At 45.8% G+C, this 17384-nt stretch overlaps 1 protein-coding gene across 2 annotated transcripts; it reads left to right on the plus strand.

The window, feature by feature from the left end:
• The first annotated feature begins 648 nt into the window (after positions 1-648).
• LOC131110584 (serine/threonine-protein phosphatase 2A 55 kDa regulatory subunit B gamma isoform) lies at positions 649-16484 on the plus strand. 2 transcript variants are annotated; one of them, XM_058063819.2, is made up of 11 exons: positions 649-803; positions 1039-1375; positions 4971-5127; positions 8584-8681; positions 8925-9090; positions 10571-10683; positions 11072-11249; positions 12568-12732; positions 13298-13467; positions 14321-14412; positions 15167-16484. In XM_058063819.2, the coding sequence occupies exons 3-11, from the start codon at positions 5046-5048 to the stop codon at positions 15462-15464; spliced, it is 1362 nt and encodes a 453-aa protein (XP_057919802.1). In that variant the 5' UTR covers positions 649-803; positions 1039-1375; positions 4971-5045; the 3' UTR covers positions 15465-16484. The 2 variants fall into 2 exon arrangements, with proteins under 2 accessions (XP_057919802.1, XP_078644321.1); XM_078788195.1 differs by lacking the exon at positions 4971-5127 and having other exon boundaries at positions 650-803.
• The last annotated feature ends 900 nt before the right edge of the window (positions 16485-17384 follow it).

The following is a 17384-nucleotide window of genomic DNA, read 5'->3' on the forward strand; positions in this document are numbered from 1 at the left end:
ATACAGGATCTCATTCTAAGTGATCTTGGAATTTACATACACTCCTGATACAGATTTTAAGGTTTAAGGTTGTACGTTTTGCATTGTTGGGTCTTTTAGGAAGGGGCCGCACAGTGCCTGAGTGGTTACCATGCCGGCCACACAGTCAGGAGATGGTGAAGATCTCCGTTGGGCATGTCTGTGTGGAGTTTGCATGTTCTGTAGTGGCACACAATGAAATGTGTGGATTGAGACATTTTTCACCTGTTACAGTCTGCTGGCATTAGGGGCGTTAGCAGTTGAATGTGCATTTCTAGCAGGCTCTTTTTGGACTTTAGCCCGTCTGAACCTTAAGACATCGTTAACCTTAAGACATAAAAATAAGAGTTATTTTTATTTTTATTTTTATTTTTATTTTTATTTTTATTTTTATTTTTATTTTTATTTTTATTTTTATTTTTAAATATTTAATATTAAAGACAATGTCACTGACACCACTCTCTTTTAGAACCTGTATCAGTGGTCAGGCAAGGTCTACGCTCCGACGCGATTGGCCGAGCGAGGTAGTGGGTGTGGCCTGTTTTGATGCATCACACTCACACACCATATCATACACTCACTCACGCTCCTGCTCCCTCCCCCCCCCCTCTCGGGCTCTCTCTCGCTACCTTTTACTCTGCCTCTCGCATGTCAGAGTGCAGACTGCAGCAGGACCAGAAGCTTCTCCTCATTTTTGAGAAGCAGATCCAGAAAGGGGGGGTTGGTTTTTTTTTTTTTCCTGGAGGATCTACCCAGGGTTTCCTGGCATAACGCGGAGCGTGCAGGTGGGTGTGTGTTGTAGCGCTGCATGCGTGTGCGTCTGCATGCTTGGGAGTTTACTGCAGGAGCATCAGCACTGCGGAGAGAGACACCAGCCAGGGACTCGCCCCCCCCAACCCCAACCCCCTCCCGCCGCTCCCTCCCTTCTGAAGCATCCATACATTCATGGTCTGACTGACTGTATGTGATTATTCTCCTGTCATGAAGTCTTCCATTCTTAAACCTCATATATCCTCGCAGGTTTTTACGTCCGGCCCCACAAGCCGCTGTCGGGACCCTCGCTCGACCTTTGGCAGCGACTTGCAACCCCCCCCCCACCACCACACCACCCCCTTCATCCTGGTCAGCCGTAGGATGACTGCGCCTGTGTGCTGACGAGGCGTTGGCGAGCAGCAGTAATGGGCGCTGCGCTGGCCGGCTTCCCCACCACCCCCTCGGACGCCGCTCTGCCACCACCACCACACGGCCCCCCCAGGACGGGCGCTCCCCTCAGCCCCGCCGATGGGCGAAGACACTGACGCAACGCTGACGCTGAACCACCACGGCTTCCTCCCCGACCACAACTATGTGACTGAAGGTAAGAAACGTGTGTGTGTGTGTGTGGTGCCATGTGCGTTCTGCATGATACTTCAGGACTGTGTGTGTGTGTGTGTGTGTGTGTGTGTGTGAGATGTTTATCTGAGAAGGTCAGGGCCGCCTCCTGATCTTCTAAATCCGCCTCAAAGCGAAGTGCTGACCAAGCGTCACAGATCCAATATCCAAAAATGGAAGTATTTTATCCAAGTCTTCTATCTCCTGGTACTCCTCTTGTTGTCCTCCGCCCGCTTCCGTTGTATAACACGCTGTAGTTTCACTCAAAGGGGGGGGGGGATCCATCCGCCCCGAATTCACCTTTTGTTTTGTAATAAGAAACCTACTCTGACCTTGCCTGTCCGAGACACGTGCACTGCCCCCCCCTCACAACCTCCAGCGTAATAAACTGCGGGACTCAAATTGAATAGACGGCGTGTCGGATTTGAACAGTTTTATTTAGTTTGTTGCCCCCCCTCCCCCACACACACACCTTGTAATCACGTCAATTGCAACCCTAATCTAACCTTTCCTTTCCGTGCGTGTCAAGTGAATGGAAGCTTCCTGTGTTAGTGCCGTGAAATAATGAGCTCCACTCGGCATCGGTCAGGCGACACCCGCACTGCAGCCTGTTGATGGGCTCCGTTTACGCAGGCCCCGCTGTTTGTTTATTTATTAACCTTTTTCCTTTTTCCCCCCCCCGCTCGTTAATGCCCACCTTTGTCCGAGGAGACGGAGAAGCTGCAGGAAGTCACCTGCTGCAACCCGCGCGTGATTACCATAGCAACAGTCTGCGATAAAGAACATGCTGGTCTTCATGCTCGGCCAGCGTGACTGACAGCTCGTCCCCACCCACCAATAATGGCAGGATTAATTATTCTCCGCCCCTCAGACAGGCGCTATTCTGCTTGAATTACTGATGAGCGCTCGGCATGAACATACACACACATACAGTACGAGCAGGGACTCGAACTGCACGCACTGACCCGAGCCCGCTGATGGATAGTTGTTTGACAATAAGTAAATGAATGTCAGAGGACCACTGGGTTAGTTTGTGTCTCAGATAAACTAAATGATTCATTACCTGCCTCTTCTTCCATGTGTGCACCCCCTCCACCCTTTCTCCATCCCCCTCTCTCTCTCTCGCTCCTCCTCCACCCCCCCTCTCCATCTCTCAGTCCCCCAAAGTATCTCTCAGCATTGCTGAAGTGGCTCGCATGCCAAACAATTAGCCGACACCGCTGAAAGGTTGGACGTGTGTGTGTGTGTGTGTGTGTGTCCAAGGCAAATCCCCCAAAAGTGGTTGTGTGATTTTATTTTTTTTTATTTTGTTGCAGCCGCTTCGTCTCCAGTGTTGCATTCATGTATTCACGTCTGCGTTTGTATGTGTGAGCACATCCCGTTTCTTTGTTTGCTCACGTTGTATGACATGTTTGCATCCGTGTGTGTGTGTGTGTGTGCATGCGCATACATAAGAGTATGGCTGAAGATCTTCCCATGGGGGGGGGTCCCCTGGCCTTCAACACCTACAAAGGAAGGGTACTTAACCTTCCTCCACCGTTCCTCCCCTCCCCGCTTCTCTCATCTCTTCTACCTTTTCTCTTTATTCCCTATTCTTCCCTCGCTCAGTAGCTCCCTTTGTGTGGAATGATCTCCAGGGATGGACGAGAGCTTTGCTTTAAATACTCCAAAATTATTAGTCATACAAATATTTTGCCTTTTTTTCCACCTTTGGGAATACATTATTCATGTTCTATTAAAAGAGCGCGCTATTGTGTGCAGTAGAAGAGTTGTTAAAGTGTTGGTTCGAACGGTTAAACCCAAAATGTTGCACATAAATGAGCCATCAGTCGATGCCCGCAGCATTTCCTGCCTCCTCGCACAACAACATCGCTCGACTCTCACCAGCTGATTGCCATAATGTTTGAGCTTGGAAGATACATACGATACCCGTCAAAAATTGCAGTACCACGCTGCGTTCCGAGCGCTGTTTTTATGCCGACAGAGGAGGTTGTAAGGAATGAGTTGGACCAACCGCCAAGGCTTGGTCAACCTCCATTTCTCCAAATTGTTGGCCCACTTAGTGTCATCCTGAAATGCACATCCATTTTCAGTTTAGGCTAAACTTTACATTTTTGATAACGTGCGGCAATGCACCGCTTACCTTTCTACCGTTTCAATTCATATTCAGTGGACTTGAACAACTTGGATTTGACTGAATAACTGGGAAAACTGGGGTGTTCTAAAATGCTGGACCGGTAGTATTTAAAGTACTCGTATCACATTCATCTAATCAACTGCAAGACTGCCACATGTTTATTATTAGAAATAAGGCATATAATTAAATGTAATTAAAATTAAAGGGTATAAAGGGGAAGTATTTATGGCCCAAGTGAAGTTTTTGAGGAGCTGGGACATATTTCATTTCCACACAGGTACATAGACAGGGTCCTATGAACGGAATCTCTGACAAAGGTGGAATCCCACGGAATCGGAACAAAATCGTTTGTGTGGGGAAGTGTTTTCCTTGGCAGACTGTTCAATAATCCCAAAACACCAGCAAAAAAATTGGCGTAAAAAAGCTTGGAAACTCCTCTGCCCAGAATGGAAGCCTAGTTTATCAGAGCATGCTAGTGCGGCCGGCTGTATGAGTGTGTTTTAGCGCTCGTTGATGCAAAGGAAAATGTAAACAAAATATTGCAGTGGGAATTGCATGGCTGACTGCGTCTTGGAGGACTTTGTAGCGATGTGTCATCCCAGTGGAAAAGTTAGCCCGGCTAAATATTGGCTAATGATGTATTGCATCACTAAATGTACGGATTTAAGGAACTGGCCTGGTCACAAAAGTAATGGTAATGGTTTTTATTTCATTTGAACATGCATCAGATTACAATTGAATGCATCCCATAATCAGTTCACAGTTCCACATGTCCAAAAGGAGTAGGAAGAAGCAAAGCTTATGATATCCTACCCCTCCATCTGGTACTTTTACAATCAGTAACTGTTACATTTGTTCACCTCCTGCTTTCCTAATATAGTTTTTATTTTTTATTTTTGTATTATTATTATTTTTTTGTCACATAATCAGTTCACTGTTCCACATGTCCAAAAGGAGTAGGAAGAAGCAAAGCTTATTAAATCCTACCCCTCCATCTGGTACTTTTACAATCAATAACTGTTACATTTGTTCACTTCCTGCTTTCCATAATACAGTTTAAGGTTTTTTTTTTTTTAAATAATGCACCTCGTACCGAAGTACAAGGTGTACAAGTACACACTGGGAAATTAAGTGGAAAAGATATTTAAAAAAAGAATTTTGGTAAGAATAAAACATATTTTATAGTGCCGCCCATTCCGAGAAGGAGCCCAACATGAACTTTAAAGATGTTCATTCAGCTCCTTCTGTGTGTCCACCCTGCATGACTTTCTCCTCTCCCTGCAAGATCCAGTATGATCATAAATACACCACCTCTCGGCCTTCTTTGGTGAGTACTCATGGCCAAATATGGTGATGTAGTAACTCAGACCCCACCCCCTTCCTTGCTTCCTTCCTTCCTTTCCCTTTGCACCTATCCTCCCTCCATCCCTTGCTCCTCTTGCAGGGCTGCTCCTGGCTATAGCCTGAAGAGCTCCGCCCATCCCGTCCACCCCTCTCCACCCTGGAGTCCTCCCCCAGGATGTTGAGCCCCATCCAGGTGCTGTGCTCCGACATCACTACCCTTTCTCTGGAGCCTGAGCCGTTTGCCTCTTACACTGAAGGTGTGTGCTCTCTCCTCTTCTCTCCCCACAAGGTCACGTGACCTCGCTTACTCAATGTGTGTGTGTGTGTGCGTGTGTGCGAAGTTTCCGAGTTTGTCGGTCTGCGTCATGCCTTTTTTTTCGTGCCACTATTTCTGTAGCGGCGCTGATATTTTTATCTCGGGCTGCGTTCTGTGAGAGCGTGATTGATTCCTTTAAATAGTTCTACGAGACGAGGCTGCGTCTCCTTTGTGTACTTCCTGTACCGCGTTGAGCAGCTCAGTCACAAATATATACCACAGCATTACATTGTATTACAGTATTTACAAGCCGTCGGCACATAATCACACTTTTCAATATCGTTGGGGGCTAAATTGGGCCTAAATCCCTAAGCTGATAATCTTTTTTAATGGTGGCCTTTGACAAATCTGGTGGGATTATTTTGGCCCAACATGACTAATTTCAGCACTGAGCGTCTCTAAAGTTGTTTCGGCAGAGTTAGATTAGATCCATTAGGATCAGTTCTGCATCCCTGTGATGGAATGTCTCCTAAATCATTCGTCACCGTTTTTTCCTGATAACTCCCAAACTGCAGGACGGGGATCAATTTAGGCTCCCCTCGCCCTCTTTATTTCTCTCCTGGGTTATTGAGTCCACAGTTGCCACGCGTACACGGGATAACGCACGGCGGGCCAGCACATGTACACAAACATCTCCTGCCGAGCGACGCCTTGTCCCGGCTTTTAAGGAGCGTGTGTTTTTTGGCCAAGCTTTAATGGCCCCCGTTTTCCCAAAGCTGACGTATCCGTAATTGGGACGGCGGGGCGTCTGCGCCTCCTCCCTGTTGTCCCTATTGTAGCTCGCTCATAAAAACAAGGGGATTTTCCCCCTCCTTCAGTACGTACACCCACTCCCCCCCCCCCCCCCCCCCTCCCCATCCCATCCTGAGGCATTGCTTTTCTTTGCGGAACTTCCAATTCACGCAGTCGCCATCTTGATTGGAAACGACATAATAATTATCACCTTGGTTGAATACTTAGAATTTCATTAGTCATTAAACTCAAGTCCAAGTCGAGTCCCGGGTCATTGATGTCAAGTTACAAGCCTTTGATGATATTGGCAAGCAATTAGGACTCAAGCCCCGCCTCCTTTGCAAGTGCGTGTAAATACTTGGAGATACGTCTTCCGTGGTCCGTGTGGTTGGGATTATTCCTCTTTGTGTTGTGTTGTGTTGTGTTGTGTTGTGTTGTGTTGTGTTGTGTTGTGTTGTGTTGTGTTGTGTTGTGTTGCAGTGAGTCAGTGCGACCTGCTAAAGAACTGTGGGAGGCCGACACACAGCTCGCTCGCTCGAGCGCACACACACGACCACACAACTGACTGACAACCTTGCAGACAGTCTCTCCATCACACACACACACACACACACACACACACTCACTGCCCATGATGATTCTGTTTTGTGGACTCGTGCCCATCAAAGTTAAAGATACGCACAAGGATGTGATGTGGAAAGAGACACAGTTTGTTGAAGAGACAACGCTGAGAAGAACGTGCGTTGCATATTTTATGTAGCTACATCTTGGGCGCTTTTTGCTGAGCTCGGCTTTTTCTCTGTGATTGTGTGAGAGCGCCGTTGTGTGTGTCTCTCTCACACACACACACACACACACATCTCGTCTAGTCTGCGTTCTAATAATTTGTGTCTCCTGGAAGTCGTGCGTTTGTGGGACAAGCCGAAGCGCCTCAATTATTCCACCTTCTTCCCGGATTGATTAATCCCACTTCCTCCTCCGCCAGAGCGCCATATACGGCTAACCCGTGTCGAGTACCGCTGCTGCTCAGCCTGTTACCACGGCAACCTTGCTCACTGGAGGGGCCCCCCCCTCCCCATTCACCCAACCACCCCCCCCTTCTTTCCTCCACCGCCTCCGCTTCCATCTCCATCCTTTCCCATTTCACCACTGCCAGCATCATCACCACCGCAAGCCGGGCTGCAGAGTGCCTGTGGGGGAGGGAGGAGGAGAGTCAGGCTCGAATGTGAGGAGACAACCACAAAGATAAGACCGGTACAGTGTCTAATGTGGAAGGACCAGTGACCACCGTGTGAGTGGGGCCGTGCGGAGACGGAGGAGCGGAAGCCGGCCGCCCCTCACCATCGATTCAGTCTCGGTTCAAGGCCGCCACAAAATTGTCAGAGCTGCAGCTTTTGAATCTCGCCAAAGTCTCCGTAAAATGCTCCGTCTGCGCTCCGCTTTTATGACGAGCTCAGCTTATTGAGGTCTGTCTTTGTCTGGGTGTCTTTCCAGCAAAACTCAATGGACTCCTTTGTCACAAAGGGGGGGGGGGGGCAGTCATCTGTAAAACTCATGTATGACCGATTTCAATGTATTCTTTTTTCATTGGCTATTCAACCAGTTTAGAACCTTCCAAATACGGATTTGAACATTATTAGAGCCCACCAAATAACACCCCTATAGTCAGCTTCACGCTTGTATTACCCAATGTAGAAGACATAATAACATAAATAAGACATAAATAACAATGACTGTGTTGCTAGGAATTTAGTCTTTTTATGTCATTTTTGGTTTCATATTTTTTTTGGTTTTGTTTTTTTTGTTTTGTTTTTGGACTTTTTGGTTTCATTTGGGGCTGCACGATGGACGAGTGGTTAGCGCTCAGACCTCACAGCTAGGAGACCAGGGTTCAATTCCACCCTCGGCCATCTCTGTGTGGAGTTTGCATTTTCTCCCCGTGCATGTGTGGGTTTTCTCCGGGTACTCCGGTTTCCTCCCACATTCCATGACTCCAAATTGTCCATAGGTATGAATGTGAGTGTGAATGGTTGTTTGTCTATATGTGCCCTGTGATTGGCTGGCCACCAGTCCAGGGCGGATCCCGCCTCTCGCCTGAAGACAGCTGGGATAGGCTCCAGCACCCCCCGCAACCCTCGTGAGGATAAGCGGTAGAAAATGAATGATTGAATGAGTTCTCCTCCTATTTTGTGTGGAAGTGGTAACTTTTTGGCTTCTTATTTTGTCTTTCCCCACCCTTGGTCATCTCTGTGTGGAGTTTGCCTGTTCTCCCTATGCATTCATGGGTTTTCTCCGGGTACTCCGGTTTCCTCCCCCATTCCAAAAACATGCTAGGAGGTAGCACAGAGGTAGCGACGGGAGAATGAATGCCAATCTGCCAAATGAACACGCCGCCGTGTCCATTTTCAGTTGTTGGCGTGACACCACTGGTGCGTGCCGTCGTGCCACAATGTGTGTGAATCACGGTGACGCAAAGCCGCGGCCATTGTGATGCGTCTTTGTCCGCATCTTCTCGCCTCCTCTTGACATTTGACTGTCATGGCGGCTCATTTTCATGCATAATTGTGTGGATGATGTGCGCCGCGGTGACTCACGTGCGTTCTCTTGTGCTTCATATGACCCCCCCGCCCCCTCCACCCTTGTTTCTCTTTCTGTCCCCATGCAGCCGACATCATCTCCACCGTTGAGTTCAACCACACAGGAGAGCTCCTGGCCACCGGGGACAAGGGGGGCCGAGTGGTCATCTTTCAGAGGGAACCCGAGGTAGAGGTCACAACCTCACATACACACAATTACACCACCTTCACATTATTGGCCACAAAAACCTGCCCCCCTCCAGCGAAAGTCTAGTTTGATAAATAGTGGATGCTTCCGCAGCGTAGGCACCACGCGGTGTCTTCCAGATGGGCTTCACCGATGGCAGCCATGCTGTTTTCACCACTAACCCGCCTTCTCTCTCCCGTACGCGCCATCATCACCTTTTTTTTTTTTTTTTCCCGTCCACAGAGCAAAACCGAGCTGTTCTCCCAGGGCGAGTACAACGTCTACAGCACTTTCCAGAGTCATGAGCCCGAGTTCGACTACCTTAAGAGTCTGGAGATCGAAGAGAAGATCAACAAGATCCGATGGCTGCCTCAGCAGAACGCCGCACACTTTCTCCTGTCTACCAATGGTGGGTTTGGCCGTAACGTCACCGGCTGGGGGGGGGTTTGAGATCTTAGTCACCTTCCTGGCGAAACCAGACGATCTGGCTGGCTCGATACGCATGGGTGTCCAAAATGTGGTGCAGGCATCAGTGGAACGTGGCATGAGACACATGCTAACTCGCAAACTAGAGAGCTAGCGACCTAAACGGTAGCCTTCAAGTTATTTCCTTTAAACTTAAATAGCCAAAAACTTACCACTTCCACACGGATAGGGAGGATAACTATTAACAGTTATTTAACCTTTAACATGAACATGAATCAAACGTACTAATTTTTTCTGGGTACATGATACCATACAGCATCCATATCAAACTAACATTAGCTTTCATATCAAGGCAGGGGCATCAAACTGGTGTCCTGCGGGCCACATTTGGCCCGCGGGCCGCGTGTTTGAGACCCCTGGTCTAGAAAAATGTTAATATAATTTATAGGACAGTTAACACAAAGCACCTTCATTGGTTTGTGACCTGGTTAAATAAAGTTTCATTTTCCAGTCATATTTTTGTTTTCATTGTACTCTTCTTCAGTTTAGCGTTAAAATGTAGTCTCGTCTTGTGAGTCGGGCGTCTGGTGACCTGCCAGCTACGTAATTGAATGAGTCAGGGTTTTTCACAAGGGTTGGTGTCATGTGACAAAGTGAAGGGCATTAGAGGAATAAACGGTATTAAGGCTACGCCGGAATCAGGAGTTACAAAACCTTAAGTAGATGAAGAGATTTATTAGCTTTGCTGGTGCAAGAGGATTTTCCGTGTGGGTTGCATGTCGTTTCGTGGAAGAAGACCTAGCTTTAGCTACGTGGGGTGGCGCCGTACTACACAAATATTGGCTCTACGAGGACGAGACGAGATTATATTTTAACACAACTTTTACTGGACAAACAGACTTGTTTATTTAAATGAGAGTTGAAGCTGCTACTACTAATCCCTGTTAGCTGTTGATGGTAGAATAGATTAGCTTCGATGTTTATACGCCAAAAAAGAACTGCAGTTCCCATGATGCTCAGAGTGCCGTACCAGGAAGTAGGGAATTCTTCACGTTTTGATAGAAGTCATATACAGCGATCGGGTTCTGATCCCACAAATATTAAGTACATTTACTCAAATGTGGAATTACCACAAAAAATGAAGCGTTCGCCCAATGACGCTACAAACACCGAGGTGGGTCGGATTGCAAGGTTTATATAGTGCCTGTCACTAAGGTGTGTGGCATACGTCGGCCATGTTTTACTCACCAAGTATGTGCACTTTGGAGGCAATATCATTCCACCTTTGACCACTTATAGGCTCCTAGTCAGGGTAAGCGGCATAGAAATTTGATGGATGGATTTTACCACTTCGTTTTTGCTCTTTCCACGTAGCCTCAGTTGGTGAATGTCTCCTTTTACCAGATAAAACTATTCATTTGACCTAATTTGGTGTCTGACTGCCAAATGTCTCCTCTCACCAGATAAAACTATTAAGTTGTGGAAGGTGAGTGAGCGAGACAAACGGCCGGAGGGATACAACCTGAAAGATGAGGAGGGTCGCATCAAGGACATCTCCACTGTCACCTCCCTACAGGTTAGTGTATGTGTGTGTGTGTGTGTGTGTGTGTGTGTGTACCTATACAGATGTGAGTCCGGCCACCCAACATCTGCGCTCCATCTGAAGGAGTCAAATAGTGTCTGGTGGTTAACGTTTCACGGGCAGGCGTGGGTGACGGCGTGGAACAACAACACGTGATGGTGTGATAGAACAAACGCACCAAATGTGCTTTTCTCCATCACGAGCGCCACCGTTGCACTCAAACTAATGAATTTGGGCTCCGGCACCAAATCTATTATTAATGCCAGCGGAGACAGACTGTTAAATATGAATTCATGACACAATAAAATGGTTTAAACGGAATCTACCGTGTGTATCGGTTCCATTTGTCTTCCCCTAATCAGTCCCATCTGTGCTTTCCAAGGTGCCCGTTTTGAAGCCCATGGACTTAATGGTGGAAGTGAGCCCGCGGCGAGTGTTCGCCAACGCCCACACCTACCACGTCAACTCCATCTCCGTCAACTCCGACCACGAAACCTACATGTCGGCCGACGACCTGAGGATCAACCTCTGGCATCTGGACATCACCGACCGCAGCTTCAGTATCCTTTGTTGGCTTTGCCGCACACAAACGGAATGGCTCAATACGTTACTATACGTATGTTACTAATTAACTAATTACTAATTAATACTAGTTATGTATTATTCAGATGAACTTAGCACTTGGCAGCTCTATTTAGTTCTCATTTTTGCCCTTGTTTTTTCTTATTTTTTGTTCTTAAATAATCTTAGTAAATGGTCTTCTGGTAATATCATTCCCATACTATTTTGATTTTATACCCATGATATTAGAACTTATTTAATATACTTTATTTTGTATTTTTTTTTTCATAAATTTCTAATTTTTGCCGTTTTTTTCTTATTTTTTTGTTCTTAAATAATCTTTTTAAATTGTCTTCTGGTAATATCATTCTCATACTATTTTGATTTTATACCCATGATATTAGAACTTATTTAATATACTTTATTTTGTATTTTTTTTTCATAAATTTCTAATTTTTGCCGTTTTCTTCTTATTTTTTTGTTCTTAAATAATCTTTGTAAATGGTCTTCCGGTAATATCATTCCCATTCTATTTTGATTTTATTCCCAACATATTTGAACTTATTGTATATACTTATTTTGTATTTGTTTGTCATAATATTACGACTTTAAAAAATGACTTTTTCCCTCTCATATCAACTCTGCTATGAGAGTGATATTATTATATTATATTATATTATTATTAGTGATATTATTACCGCTGATTCTTCCACTTGTGGTGTTTTTCAATGTGCTGTGAACCGATAGAAAACACCCCCGCCCCGTACATTGGACTCCCCCCGCTTGGGCGGGTGTCTTGGCCTGAACGGGACCCCTGAAATTGAATTGCGGGATATTGCAAAGTACTGCATTCTAAGCAGTAGGATGTAAGGATGTACAGCATCTATCTATCAACATGCACGCCGCAATTTCACTTTGCTGCACAAAGGACCTCAGCAACGGGGGAGGGGGATTATTATTCTTGGAGGGTGAAAATGTATCTCTATGAATAATTCAAAAGCTGCATAAATATTTCAGAGGCTTTCTGGGCTTTATTGCGAGCCAATAGTACACAGTCCTGACCCGGGCGGGATTTATAATATTACAAATGATCTGACTGTCAAACACATTTTCGTACAATTCATATTTATATATCGCTCCTGTGCTAATTGACGTGGGCTCGCTTGTCAATCACATTTATATAATATTTTCACTTCTCGTATTTGTATTGTATCGTGATTGTAATTAGTTTCCGAGGGACTCCTACGGCGCTCACGCCAAAACGTCCTGAGGAAATACCCGTGAGCTGACTTTTCCTGAGCGGCTTCCTTTCCTCAGACATCGTGGACATCAAGCCCGCCAACATGGAGGATCTGACGGAGGTGATCACAGCGGCCGAGTTCCACCCCCACCACTGCAACCTGTTTGTCTACAGCAGCAGCAAAGGCACCTTGCGCCTCTGTGACATGCGAGAAGCGGCGCTGTGCGACCGCCACTCCAAATGTGAGTAGACCGGCGTGGACGTGACCTGGATCTGATCTGGATCTGATCTTTAGAAAGACACTTTGGTTCATCGTAGCTTGTTTTATTGTTTGGTGATTTTTGGACTTTACCGACTAGTCCAGAGCTTCATAGTTGCTTCTACGTTGGCGACATCTAGCATGACGTTGGTTAGTCGGCATTGCATGGGTGACTACATCTTCCTTCATGACAAGCACAGGCATTACAGTTTAGCGGCATCCTTTTCTTATGATTCTTATTATTCCTAAGGTTTTATGCACGGTGGGAAAAAATATGAGAAGCATGTTTAGTTTTTAACACAGCTAATCTTAGCTATAAATACACATTGTCCACATACACACGGAACACACGTCTGTGACCGTCCTTCAAAATAAGAGCTAAAAAAAAAAAGACCTGCATATTTAGTCGACATTGCATGGGTGACTACATCTTCCTTCATGACAAGCACAGGCATTGCAGTTTAGCGGCATCCTTTTCTTATGATTCTTATTATTCCTAAGTATTGAGTGTCACCACACCGCTCAACTGCCGAGGTCTTCTCCTGCAGTGTTTGAGGAGCCGGAGGACCCCAGCGCTCGCTCCTTCTTCTCCGAGATCATCTCCTCCGTGTCCGACGTCAAGTTCAGCCACAGCGGGCGCTACCTGCTCACCAGGGACTACCTGACCGCCAAAGTGTGGGACCTCAACATGGAGAGCAAGCCCCTGGAGACCTACCAGGTGAGTCGGCTTCATCGTGGTCTGAGCGCGAAAATCGACAAAGTTCATTTCAGAAAAATGTCATTATTATATTTAGACGTGTGATTTCCCTCCAAGCAAGGTCACGGAGGTGACGCCGAGGGGGGGTGAGGAGGTGCTATTTACAGTCTGGGAAGGAGGAAGTGGCCGGCGCTTAGATCTGCAATGCAGCAGGGAGGAAGCGAGGGAGGGAAGGAGGCGTGTGAGGGCTTGGCTGAGAGAGGAGGACTTTTAGGATGTGGCAGAAGGATGCTAATAACCGCAGCAAGGTGACTTGAGGAAACGGGGATGGTCAAATTGTTTTGGTCCATCTGGAGCCAGACAGAGAAACCAGAGAAACCCGCCCTCACTCCTTTCAACGGGGGCTAAACCCTAAAAGAATATACTGTTATATGACAGTAGTTAGTAGGAATTGAACCCCAGGGGAAAACAAAGGTCCCCAGATGTTGATCCAAAGCCACCTCAGCTTGACGCTGGCTCGATGCAGACAGGAAGGAGGTCTGGGGAAGGTTCGCATTTCCTCCCCAGCTCCCAGCGGACAAACACTGCTGATGCAGGCAGATGCATGAACCACAGGGGGGGGGGGGGACCACTCCTCGGTCCGTGTGTGGCCTCGGTGATGTTGATGGACTTTCACATGAAAATGTACTCCTGGTTCTTCATATTGCTGGGGGGGGGCTGTGTCTTATTAGCGATGCCTTAAGGGGGGGTTTGTGTTACAGCCATGAATATGTTTATTCTGTGTGTGTCCTATTTTTAGACCCAAATGAAGCCGCCGCGTATGAGATTGATTTTTAATCTGCCGTTTCTTGACGCGCCCCCCCACCCCCCCCAGGTCCACGATTACCTCCGCAGCAAGTTGTGCTCCCTTTATGAAAACGACTGCATCTTCGACAAGTTTGAGTGCGCCTGGAACGGCTCGGACAGGTGGGTGCTTGTTTCTTTAAAAGCGTCGTCGCCATGGAAATTGTTGTTGCTGCTGTTTTTGTCTCTCTCTCTCTCTCTCTCTCTCTCTCTCTCTCTACTGTCCCTTTGTTTTTTTTTTTGTTTTTTTCTCCTCTTCTTCTTTTCTGTGTCCCTTCTCACTCCGGTCCAGCCGCTCCCAATTCGCATAACCAAAACATGTAAGGGCATTTAGACAATACTATCTGCCCCAATGGCTGGACAGGACACAAAAATAATTAAAATTAAAAAATAAAATAAAAATTTTGTTGCCCACAGGACCACAATCTATCTGTGGTGTGGTAAAATTAAAATTAACTTTATTACTTTATTAAATTGATTAAATTTATTTTAAATTATTTTAATTTATTTATTTTATTATTTATTTATTTATTTATTTATAATTTATTTTAAATTGATTAAATTTAAATTTATTGAATTTAAATTTAAATTAAATTTATTAAATTTATTACATTTATTTTTAAGTATTTTAATGTATTTATTTATTTTAAATTGATTAAATTTAAATTAAAGCGTTGTTGCCCACAGGACCGCCATCTATCTGTGGTGTGGCGACTTGCAGGCAGTTTGCACAATTGGCTGCGATGCATGTGACCCCCCCCCCATTCAAAAGCATGAACGTCATCCATGTGAACCACTACATCATCCCCTTTTGGACTGGAATACAAACAACGTATCGCGTGTGTGTGTGTGTGTGTGTGTGTGTGTGTGTGTGTAGCGTGATCATGACAGGAGCCTACAACAACTTCTTCCGCATGTTCGACCGCAACACCAAGCGCGACGTGACCCTGGAGGCGTCCCGGGAAAGCAGCAAACCCCGGGCCGTGCTCAAACCGCGGCGAGTGTGCGCGGCCGGCGGGAAGCGGCGGAAGGACGACATCAGCGTGGACAGCCTGGACTTCACCAAGAAGATCCTGCACACGGCGTGGCACCCGGCGGAGAACATCATCGCCATCGCCGCCACCAACAACCTGTACATCTTCCAGGACAAACTCAACTCGGAGATGCACTCGTGAGACGGACGGAATGGACGCGGGACGCCGGGAGAGTACGCGTCTTACGTCACGTCGTCAACCTCTGAAGACCGGAAGGACCTCGAGCAGGCGAGAGGATGTTTACATGTTCTTCTTTCTTTCCTTCCGTACGTTAGAGTCACTGGCTGGATGCTTCATTTCAGTTCTAGCACCCCCATTTTAGTTTTTTCAACTTGACAATGATCACGTGATGACGTACGAGACCTGGATATCCAGTCAGCTGGGCTTCACAGCCATAGGAGGAGGATCTCCTCCACACGAGCGTGCAGGTCTTCCCACAGATTCTGCTTCCGGGGCTGCATTTTGTGCTACTTTAATACAACGAAAGCAAAAAAAAAAACAAAAACTCCAAAATATGCTGCATGTCCGAGAGATTTAGCCTCTGCTGTAGACTGACTAACGGACCCGGCTGCCTTCCTACCTAACGTTTCCACCCAGCTGTACAAACGCTTACAGCACGAGGACGCCGCAGACGAGCTCTCTTTACCTTTACGTGCGTCTTTGGACGCCTGGCGCATGTTTACCAAGCCTCGGGCTCTTCCACTTGCAAGTTGGAAATGGAATGAAGCTGAACAGGAACCCGGATGTTTCGGGTTCTGTCAAAAAAAAAAAAAAAGGGCCAAAATGGTGTCTGTATGTACCAAGACCATTTTTTTAAAAATCCATAAACTGACTTATGGACTTGACTTGATTGATTTACCAGATGATTGCCTCCAAAGCGACAGCAGAGATGCTACTTTGGTCTCTTCAGCCTTTCTCACTGATTACTTTGCTAATGTGCAGAACACTTTATTTTTGGAGAACAATTTATTCTTTTATTTCCCTTTTTCAAGAAGAAAAAGGAATGTCCAGTTTTCTCCATGTGCTGACCGAGCTAATGTCAACAATTTTTTGCATATTTTTGTTTTTTTTTCATGTATGGTGATGACAAACTTGTCACAAAGACAGGTACACAAAAAAGGTTGGGATTTTTGGAATAAAGATTTCAATAATTGCACCCATTGGCTGTTATCATCCGCCTGTTCTCTTACTTGGTTTGATCCTCTCTTCTCCGCGTGTCCTTTGGCAAGACACTTCACCCATCCTGGTACAGGGATGTCTGGTGGGGGCGGAGAGGTCACAGGCCCGAAATGTGCATATTAAAAAGACAAATTTCTAATTATTTTTTAAAATTATTATTTGGTAATTGTTTATTTTGCAAAAGGCTAATGTACATAATATATATATATATATATATATATTTTTTTTTTTAAAAAAACACAATTCCTCTTGCCGAATGTTTGGTTCTGTCAATTTTATCCAAAAAATATGACACGATTATACTTTACAGTCAACCTCGTTTATCGCAGTTAATTGGTCCCCCCCTCCCATGTAATGGGCTATTCCACGTTACTGCGCATGTGCACACTGATTCAGGAAGTTAGCAAAACCAAAATTTTGGCGCGGTTTCCCGGAGTATACGGAAGAGGCTTGGCTAGAGGAAAGTTTTTATCAAAGCTACCAAAGGTGAAAACCTTTATTTTCATCGTCTTAAGTGACACACGACAAGAGAACCAACCTTCTGTCGCCGTAGATAAGCCTTTTCATCACAAAGATGTGAGTAAACTGTAAAAGTAGTAAACTGTAAGAAATGTTACTTACTGTTCTTATCCATTTGGCAGTAATAATAATCCTCCAGGAGGGTTTAAGGACGTATATCTTACCCAAGAAATAGGATATTTTTACAAATATTCATACGTTAGCACGACTGAGTTCCAAGGGCCGCCTCGTGTAAGCCGTCACCCTGCTATCGTTTGCCCTTCTTCCAGTCTTTTTCCCAATTAAATAATTGTGTAAATATTCAGTGTTAATCTTTTAATAAAAATATGTCTTACGTGACAGCAGCAGGGTGGAAAGAATTTA

This window comes from Doryrhamphus excisus, linkage group LG22, assembly GCF_037039965.1.
Source record: "Doryrhamphus excisus strain RoL-2023G ecotype Guam linkage group LG22, RoL_Dexc_Guam_v1.1, whole genome shotgun sequence".
Lineage (NCBI taxonomy): Eukaryota > Metazoa > Chordata > Actinopteri > Syngnathiformes > Syngnathidae > Doryrhamphus > Doryrhamphus excisus.

What these genes read in the sequence shown, in the direction of transcription:
- LOC131110584 (XM_058063819.2), top strand. Translation starts at nt 5,046, where the DNA reads ATGTTGAGCCCCATCCAGGTGCTGTGCTCCGACATCACTACCCTTTCT. An exon ending in TCTTTCAGAGGGAACCCGAG is followed by an intron (nt 8,682 to 8,924) that starts GTAGAGGTCACA and finishes TCCCGTCCACAG; the next exon opens with AGCAAAACCGAGCTGTTCTC. An exon ending in GCCTGGAACGGCTCGGACAG is followed by an intron (nt 14,413 to 15,166) that starts GTGGGTGCTTGT and finishes GTGTGTGTGTAG; the next exon opens with CGTGATCATGACAGGAGCCT.